We start from the raw sequence: 12,745 nt of genomic DNA on the forward strand, positions 1-12,745 counted from the left end.
CTTTATAGATCACATAAATTTGTTGAAAACTCAACATTTTAAATAATATGATGTGGAAATCAAACCCTTTCCTCTGAAGGATTTGTGTTTGTTGCTGCTTTTTATTTAATGACTTCCCTAGAGTAATTCTGTAAAGTATATTATTGTCATGTGTGACCACTGTTAGGATCCTGGTCAGTTGGTAATTGAACCAAGATTTCCTGGAAGGATTTGAACTAGAGGCTGTGCTCTGAGGCTCTTGGGGCACACCTTTAACACTCCAGCTGCTTACAATTCGCCTTAAAAGCCTTCACTCCTGACTCACAGAACCCCAAGATCGGAGAGATTAGAGCCTTCTCGGGGCTTTCCTGATCACACTGACAGCCCTGCCTATGTGAGTGGCTCTCCGTATCATAGGGATGAATCAGAGCTTGTCACAGCCTCCTGCAGAAATCTCATTCCCCTCCATTTCTTTTACTGTAGTAAAACACACATCACATAAGATTTGCCACCCAATCATTTTATGCATGCAGTTCAGTGCCCCTAAGTACATTCACGATGCCGCGCAGCTGTCCCCACCATCTCCAGAACTCCTTTGTCCTGTGAAACCCAAAGTCTGCCAATTAAGCAGTGACTTTCCAGTTCTTTGCGCCCACCACCTGCTTTCTGTCTCCGGGATCTGACGGGTCCAGTGACCTCATCTGCGAGGATCACACAGCCTGGAGTGCTCCAGGCTCGTCTGTGCAGTAGCAGGGCCAGAACAGCCCTCCTGTTTGAGGCTCAGTAACACGTGTTAAGCCGCTGTGTGGGCGCATGCTGCATCACACTTAGCAGTTCCATACATTCTGAGCATTCTCCCTTTTTACAGGTTTTTATACTCCGTGGATCATGTCCTTTTTTTTTTTTTTTCCTTAAGACTTTATTTATGAGAGAGCGAGCAAGTTGCAGGGAGGAGCAGAGGGAGAGGGACAAGCAGACTCCATGCTGAGAGCAGAGCCCAATGTGGGCATGACCTCAGGACCCTGAGATCATGACCTGAGCTAGAACCAAGAGTCGGACGCTTCACTGACTGAGCCCCCCTCTGTGGACAATGTCTTTTGATGCAGGAAAGGCAGATTTCCCTAAGTACAATGTCTGTTTCTTCTTTTGCTACCTGTGCCTTTGGTGTCATATCCAAGAAACCATTGCCAGACCCAGTGTCCTAAAGCTTTTGCCCTAAGTTTTCATCTAACCATTTATAGTTTTAGGTCCTACATTTAGGTCATTTATCCATTTTGAAAGACTTCTGGTAACGGTATTGCCCAAGAATCCAACTTCATTGTGATAAAAGCATCTTATTTAAAAAACTAAAGGCACGGAGTACAAATCTTATATTTTTACTTGCCATTTATATCAGATCACACAGGTTTCCTCTAGACGTAATAATTAGCAGGTAGGATTCATTGTTATGTAATTCTTGGTGTCCTTACCAGAAATTGAGAAAGTGAATTGTGCCAAGGGTTTGGATAAGAAATCATACAAGCCAGTTTTTTCTAGCGCTTTGCTTCTAACAGCATTCAAAGTTGTCCTCATTAAATTGTCAGCTAATAGATTATCAAAAGTAACTTTAATGATAGAGCACTCTGTGATTATTTATCTTTGGCACACGACCTGGTGAGAGTCCGAGGGCTGGGGTCTGGCGTACCTTCGGAGCCCTCAGTGCCATCTCCTGGCACAGATGGTCAGTTTTATGTTCTGTGTATTTTGCCACAATAAAAATGTAGGGGAAATGCTAATATCCCATTTCATACCTCTTTTTGTTAAACTTGGAGGTTCGTTCCACATGTGAAGCATGTTTGCCATTCTGCGGGACCAACAAAGCCTCGTTATCAAACGGGTCAGAGTAGCTTTATCTGCAGTTTCATTTCACGTCAGCACAGTAGGAAGTATTTTGAAGGAAACTACTAGAAGTGAGAAGCAGCTTAGCTGTGTCTAGACCACATGGGCTTGTCCAACGTGCTGACTCTCCCTGCTCACGCTGGGATGTGGCCTGGGCCCCACAGGGGTGACAGGAGGAGAGGCAGCCCGACTGGCTCAGAGCACGTGCGTGGCATCCGGTCTGGGGACAAGGCGCGAATGTCACAGGTGCTCACTGCTCTCATCAGACGGGAGCCAACTCCCTTGACGTGTTTACTGAACGGGGGCGCATAGGGTTTCGGGCCACTCTGCAAGTTAACTGGCGTTGGGCCCGAGGTGGCACGGGGGTGCAGCTGCTGTTCAGACACACGTTCGTGATGGGACGGCATAACCCAAGCTGAGAAGGACCCCCCGGAGCGCATGCCGTAGGCTCGGCCCTGGGTGTCCTGATAAGTCTCGTGGCCGCCGGCTGCTGTCCCCGTGTGCAGAGGCCAGCCCGTGCAGCGTGCGGGGACAAATACGAAATCACACCTGTCTTTAAAGAACGCGGGGTGGGACTTTCAGGTTTGCTGGGCTGTGCACCCCGTGGCAGCAAGGGGGGAGCCCCGCCACACCCGCTTTACCCCGCGTGTGGGAGGCAGACCGGAGGAGCCGTGCTTCCTCACGGAGGGTGGCCGCTCCCAGACCGACGTTTTCCGATGTCCCGCTGTTGTGTGCCTGGAAGTGTTTTATTCCTGGGGCAGTGCGGGGTGGGTGAGGACCTTGTTTCCTTTGGTTTTTTGCTTTTGCTTTGATTCTCAGAGATCTGTGGGTGAGGAGATTGGGAGACGGACTCCCCTAAAATCGTGGGTTCCGTGTGTGCAGTCCCCAGCCCGACAGCACCCGCTTCTCCCGAGAACTTGTTAAAAATGCAGGTCTTGCGCTGGCCTCCAGGTCAGCACAGTCGTGACCTCGGGGGGCCTCCAGATGGTTCTGACGCCCACCCAGTTTGAGAGCCACACAGACCCATGCGGTGGGAGCGATTTGCCCTGATGGCTTGACATAATGTCTAGATGACGGAACGACTCGTTCAGTCTAAACTTCATTGGCCGTTTTGTTTATGTGTATTTTGGAATCACTGTAATGAGTTTTCAGTTACATTGGAGAGCACTCGTCTGTCCTGCCTGATGAATAAAGGCCTCTGTGGCCAAGTGAGGGACAGCAACCCACCCTAATCCGGAAAACCGTGGGCCCGACTGGCGGTGTCCTCAGAGGCCAACACGGTGCATCTGTGGGAGGTGACCTGCGGTCCTCTCCCCCGAGAGCTGCGTGGGCACCTGAGCCAAGACCAGGGACAGTCAGGTGTTCCCCAGAGCACACGGTGAAGACCAGCGTTTCTGGGGACAGACCTGCTCTGTCCTTCTGGCCAGTGCCAGGCCCCTCCCGAGACTTCTGAACCCTTTTACCACCTTCCTCCAGCCCTTCACCTTGGCTTCCGGCCTAACCCTTTTGAGGCACAGTCATTTGGTCCTTTAGAAATGCAAACCCTATCCAGTCCGTTCCTAGCCTAAAGTCCTTGCAGGACTACCCGCTGTCCTCAGGCGAATGCAGAGCTTCCAGGGGGCTCTTGCTTCTCTCCTGCCCCTGAGGGTCTGACCCTGCCTCAGGGCTGTCCGGACCCTACCCTGGGCCTGCAGGGCAGCCGTGGGTGGAGGCCCTCACCGAGGCTCCTGTCATTTCAGCCACCGTCCTGTGATTAGTTTTGACATTGCTCTTCCCGTCAAGACGGAGCCCCAGTGCCCATCCTGCCCACAGCGCTGGTGGAGCTGCTCCCCACACTCTTGTCTTTGCGCAAGCTCCGTGAGGACAGGGATACTGTCACATGCTTGTCTTCCAGGGAACAAGCCTTATTTCGGGCACCCTTCCCCACCACTCATTTACTCCCTGTCTCTCGCGCTGTAGTTTGGGGCTGAGTTCCGGAGGTTCTCCTTGGACCGCCACAAGCCGGGGAAGTTTGAAGACTTCTACAAGCTGGTCGTGCACACACACCACATCTCCAACACGGACGTGACCATCGGCTACGCGGACGTGCACGGGGACCTGCTGCCCATCAACAACGACGACAACTTCTGCAAGGCCGTGTCCAGTGCAAACCCTCTGCTCCGGGTCTTCATCCAGAAACGAGGTACGGGGCGGGGGTGCTGCCTACAGCACCTACACCTACACCTACACTGGTGCAGCACCCACTGTCGTCTGTCAGGACAGAACCACATGCTTCTCATGTCTAGCCCCTGGGCAGATGAAAGAAAGTGATGTTTGTTTGGTCAATGTTAATTTGTTACACGATTCAAAGATTTTTTTTTTAAGATTTTATTTATTTATTTGACAAAGATCACAAGTAGGCAGAGGCAGACAGAGAGAGAGGAGGAAGCAGGCTCCCCGCTGAGCAGAGAGCCCGATGCAGGACTCGATTTTAGGACCCTGAGATCATGACCTGAGTTGAAGGCAGAGGCTTTAACCCACTGAGCCACCCAGGTGCCCCTTGTTAGACAATTTTAAATGCATTTTCCGTCTTCACTAGTGTTGACTTCTGACGTCCAAATACTGAGGAAGGAATAATATTGACGCTGTCATATTTAACTGGAAGCAAGGAGTTCACTAACAAGCAGGCTTTAGCCGTAGCGCGAAAGTGAAGCTGTGGCTGCCGGTGTGTTCTCCACCGTCTTCTCAGAGTGGGAAAATGATGCGAGCTGTAAATTGTAACTTTGGTTAACTTTTCGGGCTCAGGACCTAGCTTTGCTGTAACAGTATCATTTTATGGGAAAACAGCTGCTCATGTAGGTTTCTGGTTAGGAGGGAGGAGCCCCTGAGCCACTCCCAGCTGCATTTTAGATGTTTGTTTCCATCTCAAACCTGGGAGAAACTTCCATTTCCCAGTGAAATACTGAGGAGAACCCCTGCAGGTGAGGCTCGACATTTGGAAAACGGTGCTTCCTGGGCGACTTGGTCATGACCAGACCTTCTGTGCCCCCAGCGAGCACCTCGGGGACCCCGCTGGCCGCCTGCACAGGGCAGAGCACCTCGGGGACCCTTGCAGGGGGACAATAGCAGCTCGCAGTGGGGACGGGGGCTGGGCACACCCTGTAGCCGTCACAGGGTTGGGGGCAGGAGGAGGCTGGGACCCTGGGCCATGTGTGGGGCCAGGAGCCCGGCTCTAAAGGCAGGCAGGGTCCCCGCGGCGCGGACAGCCGTCAGGACGTAGGTGCCGTCAAGCGGCCACACATCCAGGTGCCTGAGCGTGCTGGCCGGCAGCCCGTGCTCCGTGAGGACTCGCTGGGGCCGACTGGTTTGTGGGCTGGAAGGGAGCACACAGAGGGGGAACCACAGGAGATCTGCCGACCTCCCTTTCCTACGGGCCCTCTGGCATGAGATCACACAGCTTTGCCTCTGCCGTCTTGCTGAGCTGAGTGTCCCGCTGATGGTTCCCAGAAGCCCTCACAACTGTCACTTCCTCACGATGACGTCAGCTCCGTCCCAGCCCCCAGCGTGCTGGGCCCCCAGCTCAGCCGCCGCCTCCGGGGTCCTCCTGCTCTCATCCCCTTCCCTGGGACCACACCTGCCCCCCCCCCCACCTGGCAGCCTGTGCCGCCCGTGTCGCCCCGCAGCTCCCTCACACCACCCTCTGCCAGCGGCCCGAGCTGCTCTGCCTCATTCCCGCACGTCCCCCAGCTTCCCTGTGTGGCGGGTGGCTTCTGTCAGCTGTTCTCTGAAGGCCACACTCCACACCCCACGGCTCCGCCCTGGCCGCCCCAGGTCAGGGTGGGTGTGCGAGCTGCAGATCTGCACACGGCCCCGTCAGCCACCACACAGGCTGCCCTCCAGCGCGCGCGGGCCTGGGGACCGAGGCCCCACCAAGAGCACCCTTCTGGGCTGAGGGCTGGTGGCGCCCGGCACCCCGCGCTGCTGATTCACTGAGGCTGAGATGACGCGGGAAGCCCCGGGGCTTGTGTGTTTGCAGCTGGGCACGCGTCCGCTTCCCGAGGGAAGCTCCGATTTCTTTGAGGCCCTCCATCCTGTCTTAATTGTTTACTGTTCCTTCTCCACTGTCCTCGGACAAATAGCCCAAAGTTTAACCCCGCTGGCTTCAGGTTTCTGAGCCCCTGGGTTTGCAGTGTGAGCACGTTCCCTGCAGCAAGGAGCATGGGGGACCTCAGTTCAGACCCTTGTCACCGGCTCTGTGACCAACTGGTCCTCAATGTTGTTTCTGGTCTGTAAACTGGACAGCTGTGCCCACCTCACATAGCTGTCAGACTTGAGTAGGAACGTGCCCCTAACATTCATTCAGCCCAGCCTCGTGGTCCCATCTGTGGGGACACTAGGGCTCCATTCTTACCATCCTCAGTGGACGGTCACTGTGAGCACTGTGTCCCGGTGGGAGAGGCAAGGAGCTTGGGTTTTTGTGAACGGCAGGAAGCAGGAGCCATCTTCATGCCCTGCGTGTTCAGGATGGACTTGATGACCGGGGGAGTGTCCATCCGTGGGCAGGGCCTTGCTGAGGCTACCCTGCGAGGGGACATCCAAGTCCCCTGTCCTTTCCCTGCAGCACGGGTTCCAAGATGTCCGTCACATATGCTGTTCTCCTGGCTGGGCTGTGGCCACACACTCTGTCCGTCACATCCTGACCTTATGCACCTGGATGCGTCCTGTAAGAAAAAGCTCATTACTGTCCCGCGTGAAAAGTCCTCAGTTTTCCAACAGCTGTTGAAGTGAACCCACAGTTCGGTTTGGGAAAACTGCTTTGCCACTTACTAATCTCTTCCCCCAAACCTACACAGATGTCACAGTAAAACTCCAGACCCGTGTCCCTTCACCAAAGCCCCAGGGTGTGGGACTCACCTTCCCACACCAGAACGTGTGGGGGGCTGTTCACGGCAGCCATAAGTGGACAGCCTGGATGTGCCACGGGACAGGACAGAGGGGCTGAGGGGTCACGGACACAGCACACAGGCACCTTGGAGAGAACGGGAGGCGAGAGCAGCCGGGCGTCCAGGCTGCTGTCCTGGGGCTCTCCCACCCCCCTCCCGGTGAGGTCGCCCACATTCAGTACTCAGGGCACCCGTGGGGCCGTTCGCAGACGTGCAGAGCAGGGAACAGTCAGCGGCCGATGCGGCTGACGTCGGAAGGGCTCCGCTCCACCTTCCTGCATCTGCTCTCAGGCGGGAAAACGTCCTTCCCGTGGTCCACGCAGTGTCCTCTTTGTCACTTTCTTCTGCGTTTTCTCTTCTTTAATTGTGGCAAAATCCATATGACGTAAAATTTGCCATCGACCCGTTCAGGGACTTTAAAACATTCCCAGTGATGTACAACCAACGCCGCCCTCTGTCTCCATGATGATTTTCATCTTGTAGGACTGAGTCAGTCTGTCTTATAACGAACTCCCCAAGCTGCCCTCCCTCAACCCCCAGCACCCGCCACCCTGCTTTGTGTCTGTATGGTTGTGACCCTCCGAGAACCTCGTAGAAGTGGAATCCCACAGCATTTGTCTCTGTAACTGGCTCATGTCGCTGAACACAGTGTCCTCAAGATTCATCCACATTGTCATGTTGCACAATTTCCTTCCTTTGTGGGGTTGGCTACCATTCTTCCGTGTGGACAGAGCACATTTCGTTCATCAGTCATCCATCAGCAAACATGGGGGTTTCCTCAATGTTTTGGCTTTGTGAATAATGCAGCTATGAATGTGAGACAACATCTCTTTGAGACCCTCCTTTCAATCCTCCTGGGAACACACCCTGTACTACGTATGCTGCTGCTTCATGTGGTAGCTCTAGTTCTGATATTTTGAGGAACTGCCCTACGGTTCACCACAGGGGCTGCCCCAACTTGCATTCCCACCAGCAGTGCACAGGGGTCCAGTTTACCTACATCCTCTCCCATACCTCTTGTTTTTAGGATTTTCTTTTTATCTTTTTTCTCCCCCCCCCCCACAATGCTGGGCTTGAACTCACAACCCCCAGATCAAGACCTGAGCTGAGATCAAGAGTGAGCCACCTAACCGACTGAGCCACCCAGGTGCCCCTCCGATTTCTCAAGAGCAGCCATCCCAATGGGTATGAGGTGGGATCTCGTACTTTTGACTCCTAAGTCCCCATTATTTAGGGATGTTGAGTATATTTTCAGTGCCTAATGGCCACTTGTCCATCTTCTTTGGAGAGATGTCTGTTCAGGTCCTTTGCCCATTTTTGCACCAGATTCTCTTTGGTTGGCGAGCTTCAGGCGTTGTTCATATTCTGGATGCTCATCTCTTATCAGATGTATAACTGGCAAGTATTTTCTCTCATTCTGTGGGCTGCCTCTTTCCCCTGTGGGATTATGTCTTTTGATGTATGACATTTGTAATTTTGTACGAAGTCAAATTTGTCAATTTTTTCTTTCAGTAACTGTGCCTTTGCTGTCAAATCCAAGAAATCACTGCCAAATCCAACGTTCTAAGGCATTTGTCCTAAGTATTCTTCCAAGGCTTTTATAGTTTTAGGTCTTACATTTAGGTTTTTAGCTTTTATAACTGGCCACGTGTTAGCCTTCCCTGAGACCTTCCTCCATGCACAGCTTCCCAGGACTGTCTCCTGTCCTTCCCTTGCGCCCGTCCGACTCCCAGGAGCAGCTCTTGTAGGAGAGGCTCAGTGGGCACCCGACAGCCACTGCTTTGTCTGTCTGGCCACGTCTTGGTTTCTCTCTCACTTTGCTGCATGGTTTTGCTGGATAGAGGGTTCTCTGCTGACTGGTTTTTCTTCTTACAGCTTTGACCGTATTGGTACACCTTTGCTGAAACCAAAGTTTCTGATGAAAGGTCTGCAGATAATCTTACTGGGCATCCTCTCTTAGATGTGAGGACTCTCTTGTCTCTCGCTGCTTTCACGGCTCTCTCTTTGTCTTGAAAGTCTGGGTGTAAAGTATCTCCAAGTGGGTCTCTCTGACTTCATCTGACTTGGAATTTGCTGACCATCTGGAATTTTATATACTTGTCTTTCTGACAGTTAGGAAGGCTTTCTGCAGCCATTATTTCTTCGAATACTCTCTCTGCCCTTTTCTCCTCCTTCGATCCCCACAGTGTGTACACTGGTCCTCTTGATGGTGTCCCATGGGTCCCTTGGGCTCTGTTTGTTTTTTTTTTCATGGACTTTCCATTCCACAGTGTTAATCATTTCCACTGTCCCCAAAGATGTCCTGTCTTTGAGTTCACTGATATTTCTTCTGTCTGCTCAAATCTGTTTTGCGTCCCTCTAGTGAGCTTTTCATCTCAGTTACTATACAGCTCCAGACCTTTTTTTTTATGTTCATTCAGCCAGCATATGGTACATCATTAGTTTTTGATGTAGTTTCGTTAATTTCCTATAACACCCAGACTTGTTTGGGTTTCTTTTCTGATTTTTCAACTTCTTTATTTATATTTCCATTTTGTTCATACTTTTTCTTTAATGATTTTACCTACATCTTCCTTTAGTTCTTTGAACATCTTGAAGACAGTTGTTTTAAAGCCTGTCTAGTAGAGCTGACTCAGGTCTTTTTCAGGGACCGATTCTGTTGACTTCTCCTTTTCCTTTCAGTGGGCCAGACTCTCCTGTTGCCTTGTGTGTCCTGTGATTTTTTTCGCTGACTGACCACTGGACGTTCAAGTCTCATGATGTGGTGACTCTGGAAATCAGATTCTCCCCCTTCCCCAGGGTTTGCTGTTTTGCTCTCGAAGTTCTCTGGATTGTCGGCGGCGGGCTGTCTCTGTGCCGAGAACCAGCCTGAGGTGTAAGCTGCTGTCTCCTTGGGTCTCGTCTGAGCCTTTCCGTGGGCACGCACAGTCCCTCTTAATTCCCACCTGTGCAGCTGTTTCTGAATGTCCTAATGTGTGGCTCCCAAAAGGGGGCCAAGGGGGCCCTTGCCCTTTCAATGCCCTTGGCGTCGCTGGAGCTGGAGCTGGAGGGGTGACAGCGATGGCTGCCAGGCTCGGTGTCGGCACCTGTGTGATGGGAAGCCACCGTCCGTGTCAGAGCGTAGACCCTGCTACTGGGAGGACAGGTCCTTGCCCACCTGGTGTCTGCAGGCTGTTCCAGAAATACGTGCACAGCTGCCTGCAGCGTGGCTGGGTGGCTGCGACCATGCTGAGAGCTCGGAGAGACCCACACTGACAACTTCCCCTGCCTTCGGCAGATCCCACAGTCCCCAAAGAGTCCCATCAGACAGTCTGCCCCTGGGGTCGTTGCCTGGGTGGGGAGAGATTCCTGGTGCTCCCTGCTCTGCCCTCTTCCCAGCATCCTCTGTACTTTTCTTATGATGTCCCTGTTGAAAATGACCCCAGGCATAGTGCCAGAGTGCTAGTCTTCCTCAGTGCAAGAGGGATAGCGTGTTCTCTATGTAGAAAGTGCTCTTGGCTGTGAGCATACAATGAATTTGTGTCTTTAAACAGACACACACATAGCACAAGGATTTGTGTTGCTCCGTGGATAAAGACATGATCAAGAGGCTCACAGGAACCTACCCCTATATTTTCCCAGGAGTCATGGTTCCATGTTCCAGAGACTTTATAGAACATAACTACCGTGAATAATGAGAATCAACTCTATACGAGAAGTCCAGAACGGGACGATCCACAGAGACAGACACAGATTCGCGGTGCTGGCAGAAGGGGTATTGGGAAGGTTAGGGTTTCTTTACCGTACACTGGAAATATTCTGGAATTCAGCAGTGATGTTGACTGCTGGGCTTGTAAATATACTCAGGACCATTGAATTTTACTCTTTTTTTTTTTTTTTTAAAGGTTTTTATTTATTTGACAGATCACAAGTAGGCAGAGAGGCAGGCAGAGAGAGAGAGAGAGGAGGAGGCAGGCTCCCTGCTGAGCAGAGAGCCCGATGCGGGGCTCGATCCCAGGACCCTGGGATCATGACCTGAGCTGAAGGCAGAGGCTTTAACCACTGAGCCACCCAGGCGCCCCTGAATTTTACTCTTTAAGTGGGTAGATATATGGTACGTAAATTAAGCTTCAATAAATATATCTCAGTATCTCTGTTTGAAAAGTATGAGATTTAAACCAGACTCTCCTGGGTCTGAGCTTGGACCCTGGGTGATGTCTTTAGCCTTTGTTTCCGAAATTCAGCCATTTTCAATAGGTGTGAATACTTGCACTTTGTGATTAATTTCTGTGGCATCAAAACTCAAGACAGTGCTCAGGACCCTCCAGTTGGCTCCTGAGGGGCATGTGTTTTGGGCCCATTGGTAACCCTATAGGAACGTGACCAACCCTGGGCAAGGTCAGCCAGACCTGCCACGGTTGCCCGTAGAAATCTTGTTCGTTGTAGCCGATGTCTGAATGTGACTTGCAGTGATTGTCATTTTGAAGGAGTGGTACAGGTTGTTATTTAACACATTAAATAAGTAAGAAAGCACATATAGTGTTGTATCACCTATTTGCTGTCGGATTTTTATCATCTTCAAAATAACTTATTTCCTTTGTAAATACATGTGTTTTACTTACTGCTTTTAAGCATGTGATTCTGAGAAGCAGTTTCCCAGCACTGTCAGATTCCTGAGGGCCCATGGAGTGCTCAGGGTTAAGAACCCAGTTGTGCATAGTCTGCCCTTGGGAGCTCAAATGACAGGCCAGGAATGACTCAGACTTTGCCCCCCTGGGACTGAGTTGGGGACATCTTCCTGAGGGTGTGAGATGGCGTTTCTACCCTGCCTGCTAACCCTGCCTGTGGCCTTCACGTGCACAGGCTTCTCTCTCCCAGTATTTACCAGACATCTGCAGTCCTCTCTGTGGGGCTGGACTCCTGCTAGAAACTGGGGCTTCTCCCCATGGGTATATAACAGATGTCCTTACGACTTTCACTTGAACGCTTTGCCCATTAAATCGGTTACAGAATCAAGAGGGCACAGTGGGAGAATCTGAGCTCAGGTTTGGGTAGCACACTCAATGTTGAGGAGCCACTTTCTCTGTCCCTGTGGGCTCCTCTGGCCCTCCCTGAGGGCACAGGAACATTTTGGAAAGCTGGCCCAAACCAGAGAACATGGACAAGACCCACAGAGATCCTCAGAGTATCTCTATTTTTAGCAGAACAAACAGGAAGTGCAAACACTAACTTTTTACCACTTTCCATCACATAAATCCCCAACAGCAGCATTCCTAGCACTCTCATTATTTGAGAGATGGGCCTTTTGCCTCCCAGGCCCCAGCCCAGATCTAGAGCTTGAAGCCTTGTTGGATTTGGGGGCTCCTTTGTGCCGCAGGTGACTAGCTTCTGCAGACGCCACAGGAGGCTTGTGCAGACTCAATCGTGCCACAAGATTTTCAGCATGATTGGAGTGTTCTGAAATATCTACTTTTAAAGTACACGTAAACACTGCACATTTCCATGTGTCTGGTAACTGTTTCTGGCCTTCTGGCCTTCTCCTCGGTGCCTGGAATGAGGAAGACATGCACGTCTCATCTGTCAGAAGTTGCACGCATGGGGGTGGCGGGAGGTACTTGCTCATGATTTCACTTAAGTGAGTTGCCGGAGAAAGTACCTAAGGATGTTCTTCAAAGTAAGATGTATTTAATCATTGCGCATTCGGTTATACGCACTGGCAGAATCTTAAAGTGTTGGGCATAGGAGTCCTGCTTGGGATTGCTTCTCTCCACTTCTTCATGAAGTAGTAGGAGGCACGTGCGGCTTCTCGGCCTCGGCTCACGGCTCAGCAGGAGGCACTCAGTGTCTCCCACTTTTTCCAATGCTGTAGTTCTCTTTCCGCAGACACTGCCCAGGGTTTGAGGCTGTACGTGGTGAGGGCAAGTGTGGTTTTGCTGAGTTAACCTCATCATGTCCTTGTGCTCCTAGGAAGGGACTGACACGCTCCC

At 51.6% G+C, this 12,745-nt stretch overlaps 1 protein-coding gene across 1 annotated transcript in view; it reads left to right on the forward strand.

The window, feature by feature from the left end:
• The window catches only part of PARD6G (par-6 family cell polarity regulator gamma), a 78,565-nt gene that overhangs the window by 17,834 nt on the left and 47,986 nt on the right, over positions 1-12,745 (forward strand). Inside the window, exon 2 of the mRNA XM_059139291.1 lies at positions 3,817-4,039. Coding sequence (XP_058995274.1) covers positions 3,817-4,039 — 223 coding nt within the window. The remainder of the gene's footprint in view (positions 1-3,816; positions 4,040-12,745) is intronic.

This window comes from Mustela lutreola, chromosome 11 (assembly GCF_030435805.1).
Source record: "Mustela lutreola isolate mMusLut2 chromosome 11, mMusLut2.pri, whole genome shotgun sequence".
In the NCBI taxonomy this organism is placed as follows: domain Eukaryota; kingdom Metazoa; phylum Chordata; class Mammalia; order Carnivora; family Mustelidae; genus Mustela; species Mustela lutreola.